The sequence below is a fragment of the Gobio gobio genome, assembly GCF_949357685.1.
Source record: "Gobio gobio genome assembly, chromosome: 20".
NCBI lineage: Eukaryota > Metazoa > Chordata > Actinopteri > Cypriniformes > Gobionidae > Gobio > Gobio gobio.
The window spans coordinates 47,970,844-47,993,723 of record NC_137113.1 but is presented as its reverse complement, the minus strand read 5'-3'; the positions used below and the strand labels follow the sequence as shown (position 1 = coordinate 47,993,723).

Sequence of the window (22,880 nt, the reverse complement as noted above, 5' to 3'; positions counted from 1 at the left end):
ACTGATGTTTGGTTGTACCCTTTGTCCAGCCTCCCTCATGCTCATACCATGGACAAGAACATGGTCAATTACAGTAGCTCTGATTTCATCAGGAATTACTCTTCTTTGTCTTCGCTGATCACCTCGACCACCTTGACCTCCTCTCACACGAACTCTTCCTCTCAGATTTCTATCCATTGTAGGGCCTCACAAACCAGTGCTCTCTGAACTGCTGACTGTATATGTTCCCTCACATCATTAGCCACAAGTGTGATCAATTTTGAGTTGTTGTGTTCAAGTGGTGACATCTGTGCTTCACAATGAAAATGTGTTGGCAAGTTGTGTCTAAACAGGTGAAAAGTGCTTATGGTTTTGCCAAAAGAGTGATTGATTCAATCAGTGGGTTCAGGCAACTGAGCATTTGGTTCAGACAATAGGGTTTAGTGTTTTAGCAATTGAGAAAAACTGTAATTTATTTGCATTTATTATTGATATGTGAATTGAAACAGTTAAAAATAAAAAAACAGGTACCTGGATTAATAATTATTTAAAAAATATATGTTATTAATATTAATAATAATAATAATATATATATATATATATATATATATATATATATATATATATATATATATATATATATATATATATATATATATATATATATATATATATATATATATATATATATATATATATATATATATATAAAGAAAAAATAATAATATCCAGGTTTTTAAATGTGTTAAAAAATATTGTGTATATTATTTTAATTTATTAATTACAAAAACTACAAAACAAATAAATAAATATATACTTTTTAACACATTTAAAAACATGATAATATTACTTTTTCTTCCTTCTAAAGACAATTATTTAACAGTTATTAACAGCCCAATATTATCTGTCATGCTTCATAGATTTCTGCATTGATCATGTGGTCTGATTCAAAACTATAAGAAATTTGGATAATAAAAGCAAAACAAGAGAAACCTCAGAAGAGCGATTGCGTGTCATTTATGTATGACTGACAAATGTGCATCAGATTAAGATTATTGTGTGTAATCCATATCAGATATCGTCTGCAAAAAATGTTTATTATCTATTCACAGAGGTTACAATGTACAATCTGTGCGCGCACCTGCAGATACGTCATTCACTCGGGAGCGCGCGCCAGGTTTAGCTCCTCGCGCGCTCCCGAGGAGGCAAGAACACTCAGTCCAGAGTCAGACTGACACGCGCTGCGTTATATTCAAATAACTTTGAAGATGCTGACTGACCTGCCAGAGGAAGAGTTTGATATAAAGGAGGAAGAGCCCTGGTATGACCATCAGGATCTGGAGCAGGGTGAGTGAGTCTGTGATAGTGCTGGAGGAAAAACCTTTATCATACTTTTACAATCAAAATATAGTCTTTGTCTTATTTTGTTTGCAATGTATTAATAAAGTAGGCTGCTTCTTTAAGTGTCATCATTTCATCTCATTTGTTCATGAAAATCTCATTCAACTCAAGACGGCCCTTAAGACTGAAGGGAGTGTGTGTGTGTGTGTGTGTGTGTGTGTGTGTGTGTGTGTGTGTGTGTGTGTGTGTGTGTGTGTGTGTGTGTGTGTGTGTGTGTGCTCTCCACACATCCTATGAGAGTCTGAGACACCTCCTCTTAGCTGAGCTCAGGTGTCCAGCTGAACTCTGACCTGATGTCGTGTCTGAGTGTGTGTGTGATCGCAGTGCTTCTGTGTGTGTGTGTGTGTGTGTGTGTGTGTGTGTGTGTGTGTGTGTGTGTGTGTGAGTGAGTGTGATCGCAGTGCTTCAGTATGTGTGTGTGATCGCAGTGCTTCAGTGTGTGTGTGTGTGTGTGTGTGTGTGTGAGTGTGAGTGTGATCGCAGTGCTTCAGTGTGTGTGTGAGTGTGATCGCAGTGCTTCAGTGTCTGTGTGAGTGTGATCGCAGTGCTTCAGTGTGTGTGTGTGATCGCAGTGCTTCAGTGTGTGTGTGTGTGTGAGTGTGAGTGTGATCGCAGTGCTTCAGTGTCTGTGTGAGTGTGATCGCAGTGCTTCAGTGTGTGTGTGTGATCGCAGTGCTTCAGTGTGTGTGTGTGTGTGTGAGTGTGAGTGTGATCGCAGTGCTTCAGTGTGTGTGTGAGTGTGATCGCAGTGCTTCAGTGTCTGTGTGAGTGTGATCGCAGTGCTTCAGTGTGTGTGTGTGATCGCAGTGCTTCAGTGTGTGTGTGTGTGTGTGTGTGTGTGTGTGAGAGTGTGAGTGTGATCGCAGTGCTTCAGTGTCTGTGTGAGTGTGATCGCAGTGCTTCAGTGTGTGTGTGTGATCGCAGTGCTTCAGTGTCTGTGTGTGTGATCGCAGTGCTTCAGTGTCTGTGTGAGTGTGATCGCAGTGCTTCAGTGTGTGTGTGTGATCGCAGTGCTTCAGTGTGTGTGTGTGTGTGTGTGTGTGTGTGTGAGAGTGTGAGTGTGATCGCAGTGCTTCAGTGTCTGTGTGAGTGTGATCGCAGTGCTTCAGTGTGTGTGTGTGATCGCAGTGCTTCAGTGTGTGTGTGTGTGTGTGTGAGTGATCGCAGTGCTTCAGTGTCTGTGTGTGTGTGATCGCAGTGCTTCAGTGTCTGTGTGTGTGTGTGATCGCAGTGCTTCAGTGTGTGTGTGATCGCAGTGCTTCAGTGTCTGTGTGTGTGTGTGTGATCGCAGTGCTTCAGTGTGTGTGTGTGTGTGTGTGTGTGTGTGTGTGTGTGTGTGATCGCAGTGCTTCAGTGTGTGTGTGTGTGTGTGATCGCAGTGCTTCAGTGTCTGTGTGTGTGTGTGTGTGTGTGTGATCGCAGTGCTTCGGTGTGTGTGTGTGTGTGTGTGATCGCAGTGCTTCAGTGTCTGTGTGTGTGTGTGATCGCAGTGCTTCAGTGTGTGTGTGAGTGTGATCGCAGTGCTTCAGTGTCTGTGTGTGTGTGATCGCAGTGCTTCAGTGTCTGAGTGTGTGTGTGTGTGATCGCAGTGCTTCAGTGTCTGTGTGTGTGTGTGTGATCGCAGTGCTTCAGTGTGTGTGTGTGTGTGTGTGTGTGTGTGAGTGAGTGTGATCGCAGTGCTTCAGTGTCTGTGTGTGTGTGATCGCAGTGCTTCAGTGTGTGTGTGAGTGTGTGATCGCAGTGCTTCAGTGTGTGTGTGAGTGTGATCGCAGTGCTTCAGTGTCTGTGTGAGTGTGTGTGATCGCAGTGCTTCAGTGTGTGTGTGTGAGTGTGTGATCGCAGTGCTTCAGTGTCTGCGTGTGTGAGTGTGTGATCGCAGTGCTTCAGTGTGTGTGTGAGTGTGTGATCGCAGTGCTTCAGTGTCTGTGTGAGTGTGTGATCGCAGTGCTTCAGTGTGAGTGTGTGATCGCAGTGCTTCAGTGTCTGTGTGAGTGTGTGATCGCAGTGCTTCAGTGTGTCTGTGTGATCGCAGTGCTTCAGTGTGTGTGTGTGAGTGTGTGATCGCAGTGCTTCAGTGTGTGTGTGAGTGTGTGATCGCAGTGCTTCAGTGTGTGTGTGAGTGTGTGATCGCAGTGCTTCAGTGTGTGTGTGAGTGTGTGATCGCAGTGCTTCAGTGTGTGTGTGTGAGTGTGTGATCGCAGTGCTTCAGTGTCTGTGTGTGTGTGTGATCGCAGTGCTTCAGTGTGTGTGTGAGTGTGATCGCAGTGCTTCAGTGTCTGTGTGTGTGTGATCGCAGTGCTTCAGTGTGTGTGAGTGTGTGATCGCAGTGCTTCAGTGTCTGTGTGTGAGTGTGATCGCAGTGCTTCAGTGTCTGTGTGTGTGTGATCGCAGTGCTTCAGTGTGTGTGTGAGTGTGATCGCAGTGCTTCAGTGTCTGTGTGTGAGTGTGATCGCAGTGCTTCAGTGTCTGTGTGTGTGTGATCGCAGTGCTTCAGTGTCTGTGTGTGTGTGTGTGTGTGATCGCAGTGCTTCAGTGTCTGTGTGTGTGTGATCGCAGTGCTTCAGTGTGTGTGTGTGTGTGTGTGTGATCGCAGTGCTTCAGTGTGTGTGTGTGTGATCGCAGTGCTTCAGTGTCTGTGTGTGTGTGATCGCAGTGCTTCAGTGTCTGTGTGTGTGTGATCGCAGTGCTTCAGTGTGTGTGTGTGTGATCGCAGTGCTTCAGTGTCTGTGTGTGTGTGATCGCAGTGCTTCAGTGTCTGTGTGTGTGTGATCGCAGTGCTTCAGTGTGTGTGTGTGTGATCGCAGTGCTTCAGTGTCTGTGTGTGTGTGATCGCAGTGCTTCAGTGTCTGTGTGTGTGTGTGATCGCAGTGCTTCAGTGTCTGTGTGTGTGTGTGATCGCAGTGCTTCAGTGTCTGTGTGAGTGTGATCGCAGTGCTTCAGTGTGTGTGTGTGTGTGTGTGATCGCAGTGCTTCAGTGTGTGTGTGTGTGATCGCAGTGCTTCAGTGTCTGTGTGTGTGTGATCGCAGTGCTTCAGTGTCTGTGTGTGTGTGTGATTTGCAGTGCTTCAGTGTCTGTGTGTGTGATGGCAGTGCTTCAGTGTGTGTGTGTGTGTGTGTGTGTGTGATCGCAGTGCTTCAGTGTCTGTGTGTGTGTGTGTGTGATCGCAGTGCTTCAGTGTCTGTGTGTGTGTGAGTGTGTGATCGCAGTGCTTCAGTGTGTGTGTGAGTGTGTGATCGCAGTGCTTCAGTGTCTGTGTGTGAGTGTGATCGCAGTGCTTCAGTGTGTGTGTGTGTGTGTGTGTGTGTGTGTGTGATCGCAGTGCTTCAGTGTGTGTGTGAGTGTGATCGCAGTGCTTCAGTGTGTGTGTGTGTGTGTGATCGCAGTGCTTCAGTGTCTGTGTGAGTGTGTGATCGCAGTGCTTCAGTGTCTGTGTGTGTGATGGCAGTGCTTAAGTGTGTGTGTGTGTGTGTGTGTGTGTGTGATCGCAGTGCTTCAGTGTGTGTGTGTGTGTGTGTGTGATCGCAGTGCTTCAGTGTGTGTGTGTGTGTGTGTGATCGCAGTGCTTCAGTGTCTGTGTGTGTGATCGCAGTGCTTCAGTGTCTGTGTGTGTGTGATCGCAGTGCTTCAGTGTCTGTGTGTGTGTGATCGAAGTGCTTCAGTGTCTGTGTGATCGCAGTGCTTCGTGTGTGTGTGTGAGTGTGAGCGCAGTGCTTCAGTGTCTGTGTGTGTGTGTGTGTGTGATCGCAGTGCTTCAGTGTCTGTGTGTGTGTGATCGCAGTGCTTCAGTGTCTGTGTGTGTGATCGCAGTGCTTCAGTGTCTGTGTGTGTGTGATCGCATTGCTTCAGTGTCTGTGTGTGTGTGATTGCAGTGCTTCAGTGTGTGTGTGAGTGTGATCGCAGTGCTTCAGTGTCTGTGTGTGTGTGATCGCAGTGCTTCAGTGTCTGTGTGTGTGTGTGATCGCAGTGCTTCAGTGTGTGTGTGTGTGTGATCGCAGTGCTTCAGTGTCTGTGTGTGTGTGATCGCAGTGCTTCAGTGTGTGTGTGAGTGTGTGATCGCAGTGCTTCAGTGTGTGTGTGTGTGTGATCGCAGTGCTTCAGTGTCTGTGTGTGTGTGTGTGTGATCGCAGTGCTTCAGTGTCTGTGTGTGTGTGATCGCAGTGCTTCAGTGTCTGTGTGTGTGTGATCGCAGTGCTTCAGTGTCTGTGTGTGTGTGATCGCAGTGCTTCAGTGTGTGTGTGAGTGTGTGATCGCAGTGCTTCAGTGTCTGTGTGTGAGTGTGATCGCAGTGCTTCAGTGTCTGTGTGTGAGTGTGAGTGTGATCGCAGTGCTTCAGTGTCTGTGTGTGTGATCGCAGTGCTTCAGTGTGTGTGTGAGTGTGATCGCAGTGCTTCAGTGTCTGTGTGTGTGTGATCACAGTGCTTCAGTGTCTGTGTGTGTGTGATCGCAGTGCTTCAGTGTCTGTGTGTGTGATCGCAGTGCTTCAGTGTGTGTGTGAGTGTGTGATCGCAGTGCTTCAGTGTCTGTGTGTGTGTGTGTGTGTGTGTGTGTGATCGCAGTGCTTCAGTGTCTGTGTGTGTGATCACAGTGCTTCAGTGTCTGTGTGTGTGTGATCGCAGTGCTTCAGTGTCTGTGTGTGTGTGTGTGATCGCAGTGCTTCAGTGTGTGTGTGTGTGATCGCAGTGCTTCAGTGTGTGTGTGAGTGTGATCGCAGTGCTTCAGTGTGTGTGTGTGTGTGTGTGTGTGATCGCAGTGCTTCAGTGTCTGTGTGTGTGTGATCGCAGTGCTTCAGTGTCTGTGTGTGTGTGTGTGATCGCAGTGCTTCAGTGTCTGTGTGTGTGTGATCGCAGTGCTTCAGTGTCTGTGTGTGTGTGTGATCGCAGTGCTTCAGTGTGTGTGTGAGTGTGTGAGTGTGATCGCAGTGCTTCAGTGTCTGTGTGTGAGTGTGATCGCAGTGCTTCAGTGTCTGTGTGTGAGTGTGAGTGTGATCGCAGTGCTTCAGTGTCTGTGTGTGTGATCGCAGTGCTTCAGTGTGTGTGTGAGTGTGATCGCAGTGCTTCAGTGTCTGTGTGTGTGTGATCACAGTGCTTCAGTGTCTGTGTGTGTGTGATCGCAGTGCTTCAGTGTCTGTGTGTGTGATCGCAGTGCTTCAGTGTGTGTGTGAGTGTGTGATCGCAGTGCTTCAGTGTCTGTGTGTGTGTGTGTGTGTGTGTGTGTGATCGCAGTGCTTCAGTGTCTGTGTGTGTGATCACAGTGCTTCAGTGTCTGTGTGTGTGTGATCGCAGTGCTTCAGTGTGTGTGTGAGTGTGATCGCAGTGCTTCAGTGTCTGTGTGTGTGTGATCGCAGTGCTTCAGTGTCTGTGTGTGTGTGATCGCAGTGCTTCAGTGTCTGTGTGTGTGATCGCAGTGCTTCAGTGTGTGTGTGAGTGTGATCGCAGTGCTTCAGTGTGTGTGTGTGTGTGATCGCAGTGCTTCAGTGTGTGTGTGTGTGTGATCGCAGTGCTTCAGTGTGTGTGTGAGTGTGATCGCAGTGCTTCAGTGTGTGTGTGAGTGTGATCGCAGTGCTTCAGTGTGTGTGTGAGTGTGATCGCAGTGCTTCAGTGTGTGTGTGAGTGTGATCGCAGTGCTTCAGTGTGTGTGTGTGTGTGATCGCAGTGCTTCAGTGTTTGTGTGAGTGTGATCGCAGTGCTTCAGTGTGTGTGTGAGTGTGATCGCAGTGCTTCAGTGTGTGTGTGTGAGTGTGATCGCAGTGCTTCAGTGTCTGTGTGTGTGTGATCGCATTGCTTCAGTGTCTGTGTGTGTGTGATCGCAGTGCTTCAGTGTCTGTGTGTGTGTGATCGCAGTGCTTCAGTGTCTGTGTGTGTGTGATCGCAGTGCTTCAGTGTCTGTGTGTGTGATCGCAGTGCTTCAGTGTGTGTGTGTGAGTGTGATCGCAGTGCTTCAGTGTGTGTGTGTGTGTGTGATCGCAGTGCTTCAGTGTGTGTGTGTGTGTGTGTGATCGCAGTGCTTCAGTGTGTGTGTGAGTGTGATCGCAGTGCTTCAGTGTGTGTGTGAGTGTGATCGCAGTGCTTCAGTGTGTGTGTGAGTGTGATCGCAGTGCTTCAGTGTGTGTGTGTGAGTGTGATCGCAGTGCTTCAGTGTGTGTGTGTGTGTGATCGCAGTGCTTCAGTGTTTGTATGAGTGTGATCGCAGTGCTTCAGTGTGTGTGTGAGTGTGATCGCAGTGCTTCAGTGTCTGTGTGTGTGTGATCGCAGTGCTTCAGTGTCTGTGTGTGTGATCGCAGTGCTTCAGTGTCTGTGTGTGTGATCGCAGTGCTTCAGTGTGTGTGTGAGTGTGTGATCGCAGTGCTTCAGTGTCTGTGTGTGTGTGTGTGTGTGTGTGTGTGATCGCAGTGCTTCAGTGTCTGTGTGTGTGATCACAGTGCTTCAGTGTCTGTGTGTGTGTGATCGCAGTGCTTCAGTGTCTGTGTGTGTGTGTGTGATCGCAGTGCTTCAGTGTGTGTGTGTGTGATCGCAGTGCTTCAGTGTGTGTGTGTGTGATCGCAGTGCTTCAGTGTGTGTGTGAGTGTGATCGCAGTGCTTCAGTGTGTGTGTGTGTGTGTGTGTGATCGCAGTGCTTCAGTGTCTGTGTGTGTGTGTGTGATCGCAGTGCTTCAGTGTCTGTGTGTGTGTGATCGCAGTGCTTCAGTGTCTGTGTGTGTGTGTGATCGCAGTGCTTCAGTGTGTGTGTGAGTGTGTGAGTGTGATCGCAGTGCTTCAGTGTGTGTGAGTGTGATCGCAGTGCTTCAGTGTCTGAGTGAGTGTGATCGCAGTGCTTCAGTGTCTGTGTGTGTGTGATCGCAGTGCTTCAGTGTCTGTGTGTGTGTGTGATCGCATTGCTTCAGTGTCTGTGTGTGTGATCGCAGTGCTTCAGTGTCTGTGTGTGTGATCGCAGTGCTTCAGTGTGTGTGTGTGAGTGTGATCGCAGTGCTTCAGTGTCTGTGTGTGTGTGATCGCAGTGCTTCAGTGTCTGTGTGTGTGTGATCGCAGTGCTTCAGTGTGTGTGTGAGTGTGATCGCAGTGCTTCAGTGTCTGTGTGTGTGTGATCGCAGTGCTTCAGTGTGTGTGTGTGAGTGTGATCGCAGTGCTTCAGTGTGTGTGTGTGTGTGTGTGTGTGTGTGATCGCAGTGCTTCAGTGTGTGTGTGAGTGTGATCGCAGTGCTTCAGTGTCTGTGTGTGTGTGATCGCAGTGCTTCAGTGTGTGTGTGAGTGTGATCGCAGTGCTTCAGTGTGTGTGTGAGTGTGATCGCAGTGCTTCAGTGTCTGTGTGTGTGTGATCGCAGTGCTTCAGTGTCTGTGTGTGTGTGATCGCAGTGCTTCAGTGTCTGTGTGTGTGTGTGATCGCATTGCTTCAGTGTCTGTGTGTGTGTGATCGCAGTGCTTCAGTGTCTGTGTGTGTGTGATCGCAGTGCTTCAGTGTCTGTGTGTGTGATCGCAGTGCTTCAGTGTGTGTGTGAGTGTGATCGCAGTGCTTCAGTGTGTGTGTGTGTGTGATCGCAGTGCTTCAGTGTGTGTGTGTGTGTGATCGCAGTGCTTCAGTGTGTGTGTGAGTGTGATCGCAGTGCTTCAGTGTGTGTGTGAGTGTGATCGCAGTGCTTCAGTGTGTGTGTGAGTGTGATCGCAGTGCTTCAGTGTGTGTGTGAGTGTGATCGCAGTGCTTCAGTGTGTGTGTGTGTGTGATCGCAGTGCTTCAGTGTTTGTGTGAGTGTGATCGCAGTGCTTCAGTGTGTGTGTGAGTGTGATCGCAGTGCTTCAGTGTGTGTGTGTGAGTGTGATCGCAGTGCTTCAGTGTCTGTGTGTGTGTGATCGCATTGCTTCAGTGTCTGTGTGTGTGTGATCGCAGTGCTTCAGTGTCTGTGTGTGTGTGATCGCAGTGCTTCAGTGTCTGTGTGTGTGTGATCGCAGTGCTTCAGTGTCTGTGTGTGTGATCGCAGTGCTTCAGTGTGTGTGTGTGAGTGTGATCGCAGTGCTTCAGTGTGTGTGTGTGTGTGTGATCGCAGTGCTTCAGTGTGTGTGTGTGTGTGTGTGTGATCGCAGTGCTTCAGTGTGTGTGTGAGTGTGATCGCAGTGCTTCAGTGTGTGTGTGAGTGTGATCGCAGTGCTTCAGTGTGTGTGTGAGTGTGATCGCAGTGCTTCAGTGTGTGTGTGTGAGTGTGATCGCAGTGCTTCAGTGTGTGTGTGTGTGTGATCGCAGTGCTTCAGTGTTTGTATGAGTGTGATCGCAGTGCTTCAGTGTGTGTGTGAGTGTGATCGCAGTGCTTCAGTGTCTGTGTGTGTGTGATCGCAGTGCTTCAGTGTCTGTGTGTGTGATCGCAGTGCTTCAGTGTCTGTGTGTGTGATCGCAGTGCTTCAGTGTGTGTGTGTGTGTGTGTGTGTGTGTGTGTGTGTGTGTGTGTGTGTGTGTGTGTGATCGCAGTGCTTCAGTGTCTGTGTGTGTGTGATCGCAGTGCTTCAGTGTCTGTGTGTGTGTGTGAACGCAGTGCTTCAGTGTGTGTGAGTGTGATCGCAGTGCTTCAGTGTGTGTGTGAGTGTGATCGCAGTGCTTCAGTGTGTGTGTGAGTGTGATCGCAGTGCTTCAGTGTGTGTGTGAGTGTGATCGCAGTGCTTCAGTGTGTGTGTGAGTGTGATCGCAGTGCTTCAGTGTGTGTGTGAGTGTGATCGCAGTGCTTCAGTGTGTGTGTGAGTGTGATCGCAGTGCTTCAGTGTGTGTGTGTGTGTGTGTGTGTGATCGCAGTGCTTCAGTGTTTGTGTGAGTGTGATCGCAGTGCTTCAGTGTGTGTGAGTGTGATCGCAGTGCTTCAGTGTCTGTGTGTGTGTGATCGCAGTGCTTCAGTGTGTGTGTGAGTGTGATCGCAGTGCTTCAGTGTGTGTGTGTGTGTGTGTGTGTGATCGCAGTGCTTCAGTGTTTGTGTGAGTGTGATCGCAGTGCTTCAGTGTGTGTGAGTGTGATCGCAGTGCTTCAGTGTCTGTGTGTGTGTGATCGCAGTGCTTCAGTGTCTGTGTGTGTGATCGCAGTGCTTCAGTGTGTGTGTGTGTGTGTGTGTGTGTGATCGCAGTGCTTCAGTGTCTGTGTGTGTGTGATCGCAGTGCTTCAGTGTCTGTGTGTGTGTGTGAACGCAGTGCTTCAGTGTGTGTGAGTGTGATCGCAGTGCTTCAGTGTGTGTGTGAGTGTGATCGCAGTGCTTCAGTGTGTGTGTGAGTGTGATCGCAGTGCTTCAGTGTGTGTGTGAGTGTGATCGCAGTGCTTCAGTGTGTGTGTGAGTGTGATCGCAGTGCTTCAGTGTGTGTGTGAGTGTGATCGCAGTGCTTCAGTGTGTGTGTGTGTGTGTGTGTGTGATCGCAGTGCTTCAGTGTTTGTGTGAGTGTGATCGCAGTGCTTCAGTGTGTGTGAGTGTGATCGCAGTGCTTCAGTGTCTGTGTGTGTGTGATCGCAGTGCTTCAGTGTCTGTGTGTGTGATCGCAGTGCTTCAGTGTCTGTGTGTGTGATCGCAGTGCTTCAGTGTGTGTGTGTGTGTGTGTGTGTGTGTGTGTGTGTGTGTGTGTGTGTGATCGCAGTGCTTCAGTGTCTGTGTGTGTGTGATCGCAGTGCTTCAGTGTCTGTGTGTGTGTGTGAACGCAGTGCTTCAGTGTGTGTGAGTGTGATCGCAGTGCTTCAGTGTGTGTGTGAGTGTGATCGCAGTGCTTCAGTGTGTGTGTGAGTGTGATCGCAGTGCTTCAGTGTGTGTGAGTGTGATCGCAGTGCTTCAGTGTGTGTGTGAGTGTGATCGCAGTGCTTCAGTGTGTGTGTGAGTGTGATCGCAGTGCTTCAGTGTGTGTGTGAGTGTGATCGCAGTGCTTCAGTGTGTGTGTGTCTCCGGCAGATCTTCATTTGGCCGCTGAACTGGGGAAGAATTTACTGGAGCAGAACCGAGAGTTAGAGGAGACACTCCAGCAGATGCAGGAGACCAACCAGGAGCAGCTGCAAGAGATAGAGGTACTCATCTATCTATCTATCTATCTATCTATCTATCTATCTATCTATCTATCTATCTATCTATCTATCTATCTATCTATCTATCTATCTATCTATCTATCTATCTATCTATCTATCTATCTATCTATCTATCTATCTATCTATCTATCTATCTATCTATCTATCTATCTATCTATCTATCTATCCATGTCTCTATCCATGTATCATCTATCTATCTGTCCGTCCGTCCTTCCATCCATCCATCCATCTATCATCTATCTGTCCGTCCATTCATCCATCCATCCATGTATCATTTATCTATCTGTCCGTCCGTCCTCTCATCCATCCATCCATCTATCCGTCCGTCCGTCCATCCATCTATCATCTATCTGTCCGTCCATTCATCCATCCACCCATCCATCCTTCCATCCATCCATCTATCATCTATCTGTCCGTCCATTCATCCATCCATCCACCCATCCATCCATCTGTCCGTCCGTCCGTCCATCCATCCATCCATGTATCATTTATCTATCTGTCCGTCTGTCCTCTCATCCATCCATCCATCCATCTATCATCTATCTGTCCGTCCATTCATCCATCCACCCATCCATCCATCTGTCTGTCCATCTGTCTGTCCGTCCATCCATCCATCCATCCATCCATCCATGTATCATTTATCCATCTGTCCGTCCGTCCGTCCATCCATCCATCCATCCATCCATCCATGTATCATTTATCTATCTGTCCGTCCGTCCTCTCATCCATCCATCCATCCATCCATCCATCCATCTATCATCTATCTATCATAATACTTTAGATAAATATGTAGATGTATTGTATGTACAGCATTTACATTCTTCTTAAGCTAATATAATTAACATGTTCATGTGAAACAGGACTGTACAATAAAGTGCTACTGATTGTAGTCTAATGATATTTCCTCCTGTGTCCAGCATCTGTCTAAACAGGTGGATCTGCTGAGGTCCGTGAACGATCAGCACGCTAGAGTCTACGAGCAGCTGGATGTGAGCGCGCGAGAGCTGGAGCTGAAGAACCAGAGGCTGGTGCTGGAGAACCGAGCGGCCCAGGTCACGGTCCACAGGTGAGGCTTCAGGAGCACTGTAGATGAGGACCAGGATGATGACCTGCTTTAATGACACGCCTCCTCACGCACAGGCTCACGGAGACGGTGGACGGGCTGCAGACGCAGGTGGAGGAGCTCCAGCTCCTGGTTTCTGCTGGACAGACCCGGTCCAGTGCACATCTGGAACCAGCACAGCATGACAGGGTTCAGGGTCTCACACACTGCCAGCACAAGCAGCAGTTACACAAGTGAGTCTCTGCACATTTTACTGTGTTTTGTTTAATACCATAGTTAATATCTTCGCAATCGCATAGCAACACCCTAGCAACCACTCTGAGTACCCTAGCAACCGTATAGCAACACCCTAGCAACCACTCTGAGTACCCTAGCAATCACATGACAACACCCTAGCAACCACTCTGAGTACCCTAGCAACCGCATAGCAACACCCTAGCAACCACTCGGAGTACCCTACCAACCGCATAGCAACACCTTAGCAACCACTCTGAGTACCCTAGCAACCATATAGCAACACCCTAGCAACCACTCTGAGTACCCAAGCAATCACATAGCAACACCCTAGCAACCACTCTGAGTACCCTAGCAGCCGCATAGCAACACCCTAGCAACCACTCTGAGTACCCTAGCAATCACATAGCAACACCCTAGCAACCACTCGGAGTACCCTACCAACCGCATAGCAACACCTTAGCAACCACTCTGAGTACCCTAGCAACCATATAGCAACACCCTAGCAACCACTCTGAGTACCCAAGCAATCACATAGCAACACCCTAGCAACCACTCTGAGTACCCTAGCAGCCGCATAGCAACACCCTAGCAACCACTCTGAGTACCCTAGCAATCACATAGCAACACCCTAGCAAAAACTCTGAGTACCCTAGCAATCACATAGCAACACCCTAGCAACCACTCTGAGTACCCTAGCAATCACATAGCAACACCCTTGCAACCACTCTGAGTCCCTAGCAACCACTCTGAGTACCCTAGCAACCGCATAGCAACACCCTAGCAACCACTCGGAGTACCCTACCAACCGCATAGCAACACCTTAGCAACCACTCTGAGTACCCTAGCAACTGTTTAGTTCCACCCACTCCACCTGTTAGCTCCACCCACTCCACCTGTTAGCTCCACCCACTCCACCTGTTAGCTCCACCCACTCCACCTGTTAGTTCCACCCACTCCACCTGTTAGCTTCACCCACTCCACCTGTTAGCTTCACCCACTCCACCTGTTAGTTTCACCCACTTCACGTTATCTCCACCCACTCCACGTTATCGCCACCCACTCCACATGTTAGCTCCACCCCCTCCACATGTTAGCCCCACCCACTCCACATGTTAGCTCCACTCACTCCACATGTTAGCTCCACCCACTCCACATGTTAGCTCCACCCACTCCACATGTTAGCTCCACCCACTTCACATGTTAGCTCCACCCACTCCACATGTTAGTTCCACCCACTTTGCATGTTAGCCCCACCCACTCCACATGTTAGCTCCACCCCTCCACATGTTAGCTCCACCCACTCCACCTGTTAGCTCCACCCCCTCCACATGTTAGCTTCACCCACTCCACCTGTTAGTTTCACCCACTTCACGTTATCTCCACCCACTCCACGTTATCGCCACCCACTCCACATGTTAGCTCCACCCCCTCCACATGTTAGCCCCACCCACTCCACATGTTAGCTCCACTCACTCCACATGTTAGCTCCACCCACTCCACATGTTAGCTCCACCCACTCCACATGTTAGCTCCACCCACTTCACATGTTAGCTCCACCCACTCCACATGTTAGTTCCACCCACTTTGCATGTTAGCCCCACCCACTCCACATGTTAGCTCCACCCCTCCACATGTTAGCTCCACCCACTCCACCTGTTAGCTCCACCCCCTCCACATGTTAGCTCCACCCACTCCACATGTTAGCTCCTCCCCCTCCACATGTTAGCTCCACCCACTCCACATGTTAGCTCCACCCACTCCACATGTTAGCTCCACCCACTTCACATGTTAGCTCCACCCACTCCACATGTTAGCTCCACCCACTCCGCATGTTAGTTCCACCCACTTTGCATGTTAGCTCCACCCACTCCACATGTTAGCTCCACCCCTCCACATGTTAGCTCCACCCACTCCACATGTTAGCCCCACCCACTCCACATGTTAGCTCCACCCCTCCACATGTTAGCTCCACCCACTCCACATGTTAGCCCCACCCACTCTACATGTTAGCTCCACCCACTCCACATGTTAGCTCCACCCACTCCACATGTTAGCTCCACCCACTCTACCTGTTAGCTCCACCCACTCCACCTGTTACCTCCACCCACTCTACCTGTTAGCTCCACCCACTCCACCTGTTAGCTCCACCCACTCTACCTGTTAGCTCCACCCACTCCACATGTTAGCTCCACCCACTCCACCTGTTAGCTCCACCCACTCATATTTTTTTACAGTCTATGTAGGCGACGCACACACACAGGCCGTGTCCTGGTTAAAATCGCTTATTTCTCTGGATTTAAACATTCTTGGTAACATTTGGGATAATATAAGCACACAAGTCAGCAAAATATATAACACTGTTCTAGTCGGATATTCTAATTCAAAAACGTACATATTGCACCTTTAACGGGAACATGATCACGTTTTTGTTCCGTGACTAATGGCTCTGTTTCTACCACGCTGTGTTTATTTCAGGTGCTTTTCCCATGAGCAGTGTGTTCGGGAGGATCAGGATGAGAGGCGGGCGCTGACCCATTCCCTGCGGGCACAGCTGAGCTCAGAGCGGGCACAGAGAGCGGCAGTGGAGCGGGACGCTGGAGCTCTGGCACACCAGCTCCGAGAACTGGAGCCCAGAGCCGCCCTGCTGGGGGTCTATGAGGGCCGGCTGGAGGAGGTGGAGGCCGAAGTCCAGGAGCTCCGGCTTCTGCTGCGCTCCAGGGAAAACAACACGTCAATCACAGCGGATGATGAAGTGGGCGTGGTCAGCCACAGGAGGCAGTCACACGGTGAAGAGCATCATGGGATATCTCTGCTGAACGAGATGGATGCTCAGTACTCCACCCTGAAGGAGAAATACGACACGCTTCTGCGCCAACACAAATCTGCCCAAACACACACACACTCTCACACACAGCCCGCCTACAAGGCCCTGTTTCACCAGATCTTCACCTTCATTCAAAAGAGCAAAGAGGACCTGAAGGAGAACAGGACCAAGCCCGTTCAGACTGAATGAGGCACGGCTTTGCATCCCTTTGCAACAAAAAAAAATCTAATTTAATTTCACAAACAAAAAAACACTGAATTAAACATGAAATGCTGAAATCTTTTTCCCAGTGTGGTTTATTCTGACTGAACCACTATAGAGACAAAAAAAAATACACAGAAATGTATATGGTGATTATATATAACGTACTTTAATACATATTTATAAATGTCACCACTTAACAAAATCTGTAAACCTCTGAAGGAAATATTGTTTTTATGTGTTTTATAGTCGGCTGAATCTCATTAAAACATATCCAGCTTATATATTACAGAATCAAGAGCATATCTTTAGACATATCTAACTATTTTAATGAACTTTAATGATCTGAGAAGAAGAATATAATAAATAATGTTGACTTTTGCTCTTATGATTTAAATATATAATGTGTCTGCAATACAGAAATGTGCTCGTCATGACAATAATTAAATGCAAACATCTTTATTTTGAATATGTGGAATTAAGCCAGTGCTTTTATTTAGTCATAACTGAGCATCTTTTAAAGGAAACCTATTATGTTGTGTTAGTTAGAAGCAGGAAAAATGGGAAAGGGGTCAGAATACACAGAGTTTGTTGCGTATCGGTGCCCATAGTGGTCATAATGTTATGCCTGATTGATTGGTGTATGTGTAAATGCTTTACAATTTAAATATATAATTCAGAAATGTGAAAATAATGTAATGCAATCATTTTGAATATTGGGGAAACAGCTTATGTGGAACTATAGTGCTTTTTTTATTCATAACTGATTTATCATTTAAAGGAAAGCCATTATCTTGTCATGAGCATGTGCACTTTGTAACTCCAGTAGTTCATGTGTGGTGCGTGTGACCTTTCACCTTTATCGGCAGTGCCAAACACATAGAAATGGAGTTGAAAGCGAGAACATGATCTTCAGTCCTGCGTCTAATCAAAGCCTGTGATAAGATGTGTGTGTGTGTGGCGTTAGGTAAAGTGTGTATCAGCTGACGGAGGACAGAACAGACGTCTCTTATCGTCAACACACCCGACTGGAGTGTGCACTTTGCTCACATTGAACATGTCCTGATAATTTACTCCTTTAAATTTAATAATTTTTATAATTTTATCCTGCTTCTAACACAGCAACTCTGAGGACAAAATGTTCACTTGCTGCCTAATATATCCCAGAGATCATCAGTGTTATTGGTCATAATGTTATGCCTGAGCGGTGTATATTATATAATGAACTCACAAGCTGTATTTATATTAACAGATGTTAAAGGGCTGGTTGATTGGCCCTTTTTACAAGATGACAAATAAGTCTTGGATGTTCCTTGAGTGTGTGTGTCTGTGTGTGTATGTGTGTGTGTGTGTGTGTGTGTGTGTGTGTGTGTGTGTGTGTGTGTTTCAGCTCAAAATTCCCCACAGATCATTTTTCATGTTAAAATTGTCACTTTTTGAGGGTGAGCAAAAACATGCATTTTTTGTGTGTGTCCCTTTAAATGCAAATGAGCTGCTCACTTTCAGGAAGAGGGCGGAGCTTCAAGGGCTCATGTTAGGTAATGTGTGTATCAGCTGGGTGATACAGCTCTGATTACCTCACACACACACACACACACACACACACACACACACTGAAGATGGCAGAAACTGGTCAGCCTTTTCTGATCAAACCAGAGTCGGACAATGATGGAGAGACTCTAGAAGAAGAGAAGACATGTAGAACGAGACAGGACACACACACACACACATGTAGAACGAGACAGGACACACACACACACACATGTAGAACGAGACAGGACACACACACACAAACACACACACACGTAGAACGAGACAGGACACACACACACACACACACATGTAGAACGAGACAGGACACACACACACACACATGTAGAACGAGACAAGACACACACACACACACACATGTAGAACGAGACAGGACACACACACACACACACATGTAGAACGAGACAGGACACACACACATGTAGAACGAGACAGGACACACACACACACACACACACACACACACACATGTAGAACGAGACAGGACACACACACACACACGTAGAACGAGACAGGACACACACACATGTAGAACGAGACAGGACACACACACACACACACACACATGTAGAACGAGACAGGACACACACACACACACACATGTAGAACGAGACAGGACACACACACACATGTAGAACGAGACAGGACACACACACACACACACACACACACACACGTAGAACGAGACAGGACACACACACACACACACACACACACACACACACACACACACACACACACACACACACACACACATGTAGAGCGAGACAGGACACACACACACACACACACACAGATGTAGAACGAAACAGGACACACACACACACACACATGTAGAACGAGACAGGACACACACACACACACACACACACACATGTAGAACGAGACAGGACGTTTCTGAAGGGACAGAGGATGAGTTTATGAGTTAACCATCTTCAGTCACTGATTAGCATATTCTGTCATGATGATCTCTAAAGCACTGGTGTGGGGTAAGATGAGCCAGAGAATATCTGCTGCTGAAGAGAGAACAGGGATAGTTTAGTGTAATTACGGTTATAACTGATGATGTCGTCTTGCTTTATGACATGCGTCTGCGTTTGTGTTCGTACTGCATCAATAAATGTGAGAGACGGACGACAGCTCAAGCGACTCGACTACAACAACTCCACATGTTCCCGGGGGCGGGGTTATGCAAATGATAGGGGTAGTGATGTCACTACACACTCACTACAGTTACACAAGTCAAATCATAACCACCCTTTAAAAGGCAGCAAAATTAAGTCTGTCCTCCATCCATCATCCATCTATCTGACCTCCATCTATCCTCCATCCACCCATCAATCTGTCCTCCATCCATCCATTATCCATCTATCTGTCTTCCATCCATCAATCTGTCCTCCATACATCATCCATCTCTGTCCTCCATCCACCCATCAATCTGTCCTCCATCCATCCATCTGTCCTCCATCCACCCATCAATCTGTCCTCCATCCATCCATTAATCTGTCTTCCATCAATCAATCTGTCCTCCATACATCATCCATCAATCTGTCCTCTATCCATCCATCAATCTGTCCTCTATCCATCCATCAATCTGTCCTCTATCCATCCATCAATCTGTCCTCTATCCATCCATCCGTCTGTCCTCCATCCATCCACCAATCTGTCCTCTATCCATCCATCAATCTGTCCTCTATCCATCCATCAATCTGTCCTCTATCCATCCATCAATCTGTCCTCCATCCATCCATCAATCTGTCCTCTATCCATCCATCCGTCTGTCCTCCATCCATCCACCAATCTGTCCTCCGTCCATCACCTATCTGTCCTACGCCCATCCATCCATCCGTCCACCCATCCATCTGTCATCCATCCATCCATCCATCTATCTGTCCTCCATCCACCCATCAATCTGTCCTCCATCCATCCATTAATCTGTCTTCCATCAATCAATCTGTCCTCCATACATCATCCATCCATCTATCTGTCTTCCATCCATCTATCTGTCCTCTATCCATCCATCAATCTGTCCTCTATCCATCCATCAATCTGTCCTCTATCCATCCATCAATCTGTCCTCTATCCATCCATCCGTCTGTCCTCCATCCATCCACCAATCTGTCCTCCGTCCATCACCTATCTGTCCTACGCCCATCCATCCATCCGTCCACCCATCCATCTGTCATCCATCCATCCATCCATCTATCTGTCCTCCATCCACCCATCAATCTGTCTTCCATCAATCAATCTGTCCTCCATACATCATCCATCCATCTATCTGTCTTCCATCCATCTATCTGTCCTCTATCCATCCATCAATCTGTCCTCTATCCATCCATCAATCTGTCCTCTATCCATCCATCAATCTGTCCTCTATCCATCCATCAATCTGTCCTCTATCCATCCATCTATCTGTCTTCCATCCATCTATCTGTCCTCCATACATCAATCTGTCCTCTATCCATCCATCAATCTGTCCTCTATCCATCCATCCGTCTGTCCTCCATCCATCCACCAATCTGTCCTCCGTCCATCACCTATCTGTCCTACGCCCATCCATCCACCCATCCATCTGTCATCCATCCATCCTCTGTCCATCCATCTTTCTGTCCTACGCCCATCCATCTGTCATCCATCCATCCATCTGTCCTCCGTCCATCACCTTTCTGTCCTACGCCCATCCATCTGTCATCAATCCATCCATCTGTCCTCCGTCCATCACCTTTCTGTCCTACGCCCATCCATCTGTCATCAATCCATCCATCTGTCCTCCGTCCATCACCTTTCTGTCCTACGCCCATCCATCCATCCGTCTGTCCTCCGTCCATCACCTTTCTGTCCTACGCCCATCCATCCATCCGTCTGTCCACCCATCAATCTGTCCTCCGTCCATCACCTTTCTGTCCTACGCCCATCCATCTGTCATCCATCCATCCATCCGTCTGTCCTCCGTCCGTCCATCCATCCATCTTCCGTCCCTCCATCTATCAGTCCCCTGTCCATCCATCTATCTAGCCTTTATCTGTCGGTCCATTCATCATCCATCCATCCACCCATCTACCTATCTGTCCGTCCATCATCCACCTAAAGTTAAACAAGTCAAATCATAACCAACCCCCTTTAATAAAGATGAATACAGTAACACATGTACGGCTCAGTAGTTAATATTAGCTGAAGCAATGACTAGCATAAAGGACCTTATTATATAAACCTTCACATTCATTAGCAACACAAATATACAATAGACATAATTCAGCTAAATCTAGTTAATCATGTGATGCGGTCAGTGCAGTTAAACCAGTAATATTACCCAATATAAATCATCTCCTGTATGAAAACAATAAAGCAAGACAAGACTTCAGTTGCAATGTTTATTCACGATGATGTACAAATAAAGCGTGTGATTCAGAGTGTGTGACCGCAACGATCCGGTTTCTGAACGAGAGGAATGCTCCAACACACACACACACACACACACACACACACACACACACACACACACACACACACACACACACACACACACACACACACACACACACACACACACACACACACACACACACACACACACACACACACACACACACACACACACACACACACACACACACACACACACACACACACACACACACACACACACACACACACACACACACACACACACACACACACACACACACACACACACACACACACACACACACACACACACACACACACACACACACACACACACACACACACACACACACACACACACACACACACACACACACACACACACACACACACACACACACACACACACACACACACACACACACACACACACACACACACACACACACACACACACACACACACACACACACACACACACACACACACACACACACACACACACACACACACACACACACACACACACACACACACACACACACACACACACACACACACACACACACACACACACACACACACACACACACACACACACACACACACACACACACACACACACACACACACACACACGACAGTGAACGCATCACATCCAGATGTGTGTGTGCAGACGCATATGAAGATTTAAGAGGCACTTCCTTTCACAACACTGGAACCGTTGAAATGCAAAACGAGGGGGAAATAGTGTAACATTATGCATAATTTTTTATTTTCACAAGAAATTATGTTCTCAGAAACCGGCAAATATGAATTCACATCTCCAAACGCTTCACATCCGAGCGTTAATCCAATAAATATGAAAGAACATTGATGTGTTTTTATTGTGTGTTGGTCAGAATTGATCTAAACCGCTCCAGAAAATGTTTTATCCCTTGCTTTGGTTGTAAACGAGGAGCTTCACCGCCTCTTTCCGCCCAATGAGAGCAGAGAAATTAATATTTGACAGAGTCATAAGATCAGAGTATTTATTAATGACCCGATGGCCTTCCTGTTTCTTTGGGTTACAGTGATGTGATATGAGAAAGAAAAACAAAACAATAAAACCAAGGGCATTATCAAACCAAACATCATGTGCTAAACAAGGCCCAAATCTGCCGCTGCGCTCCTGAAGGCCACGAGTGGAGCCGTGATGTCACGTCTTTATTTCAATTAAACCATAAAAAAGAAAAGCAAAAGAATAACGTCTGAGTTTGCGTTCCACACGCACCGCTCCGGTCCTCGTGTGTGAATGGCAGAATTAAATGATCTTCAGCCCTTTTTCCGAGACGCCCATGTGTGAGTCAGCGTGTCAGATGCTCCTCCCACCCCGGTCAGCCGAGGGCAGCGATTGGTTCATGAGTTTTGCTCCGCCTCCTGAGGCAGATTGACAGGATCCCAGCGTTCCGGCTCTTCCGTCAGGAGCGAACCGTTCCCTTCAGATACCACATCCCGCCCAGACTCATACAGCACTCCTACACACACACACACACACACACACACACACACACACCGTTAGTAACACAATAGTTACACAAACATGAACTAAGAACCCCAAAATGTAGTGTTTGTATGAGCAGGGTTCCCACTCTTTTTCAGCAACCATTTTCCAGGACATTTTCGATTTTACTACGGCGGGAATAAAAGACAAGGATCATGGCAAATCTTGCTTTCTAAAGCCCTATTCGCAGGGGATTAGTTGTATCTGGAGACCTCGTGTGATTTCGAAATCTGAATATTGCGCGGCGCATTCGCACGGGATAAGCTGTGATTTTACTCGAATTTACTGACTTGTCTCCCAGATATGATGTCAAGATGTTTTTTCGTTATAAATATAGCTGTGTGAAATTATAAACAGTCGTATCGATATAACTGATTGTTTTATAGTAATACAAATAATTTAGTTCAGTTAGAGAACAGATGCTACAATTAAAAACTGAACTGAGCAATAATAACAATATACGGCGGAAGATTCAGTTTCAAAGCTAAATGTAAAAGCGCCATTTAAGCTAGTTGGTCATTGTACTGTTCTGTTTTTCATTAATAATAATATTAAACACACCATTCAAGCAATTTACTCCCAAATTGGTGCTCATTCTGTGAAAGTATAATCCGCGCGGCCGTACGTGATTCATAACGGTGCGCATTAT

At 47.4% G+C, this 22,880-nt stretch overlaps 2 protein-coding genes across 2 annotated transcripts in view; one reads left to right on the top strand and one right to left on the bottom strand.

Moving 5' to 3' along the window:
* Nucleotides 1–1,247: 1,247 nt before the first annotated feature.
* Nucleotides 1,248–15,720, top strand: cdr2b (cerebellar degeneration-related protein 2b; the record flags this gene model as incomplete). The annotated part of the gene is made up of 5 exons (XM_079846334.1): nt 1,248–1,326; nt 11,277–11,389; nt 12,325–12,473; nt 12,548–12,703; nt 15,183–15,720. 5 exons carry the CDS (start codon nt 1,248–1,250, stop codon nt 15,718–15,720), a joined length of 1,035 nt encoding a protein of 344 aa, XP_079702460.1.
* A 5,717-nt stretch (nt 15,721–21,437) lies between these two features.
* Nucleotides 21,438–22,880, bottom strand: part of polr3e (polymerase (RNA) III (DNA directed) polypeptide E) — a 57,712-nt gene continuing 56,269 nt past the window's right edge. The window contains exon 21 of the mRNA XM_079801691.1: nt 21,438–22,205. Coding sequence (XP_079657817.1) covers nt 22,149–22,205 — 57 coding nt within the window. The 3' untranslated portion in view covers nt 21,438–22,148. The remainder of the gene's footprint in view (nt 22,206–22,880) is intronic.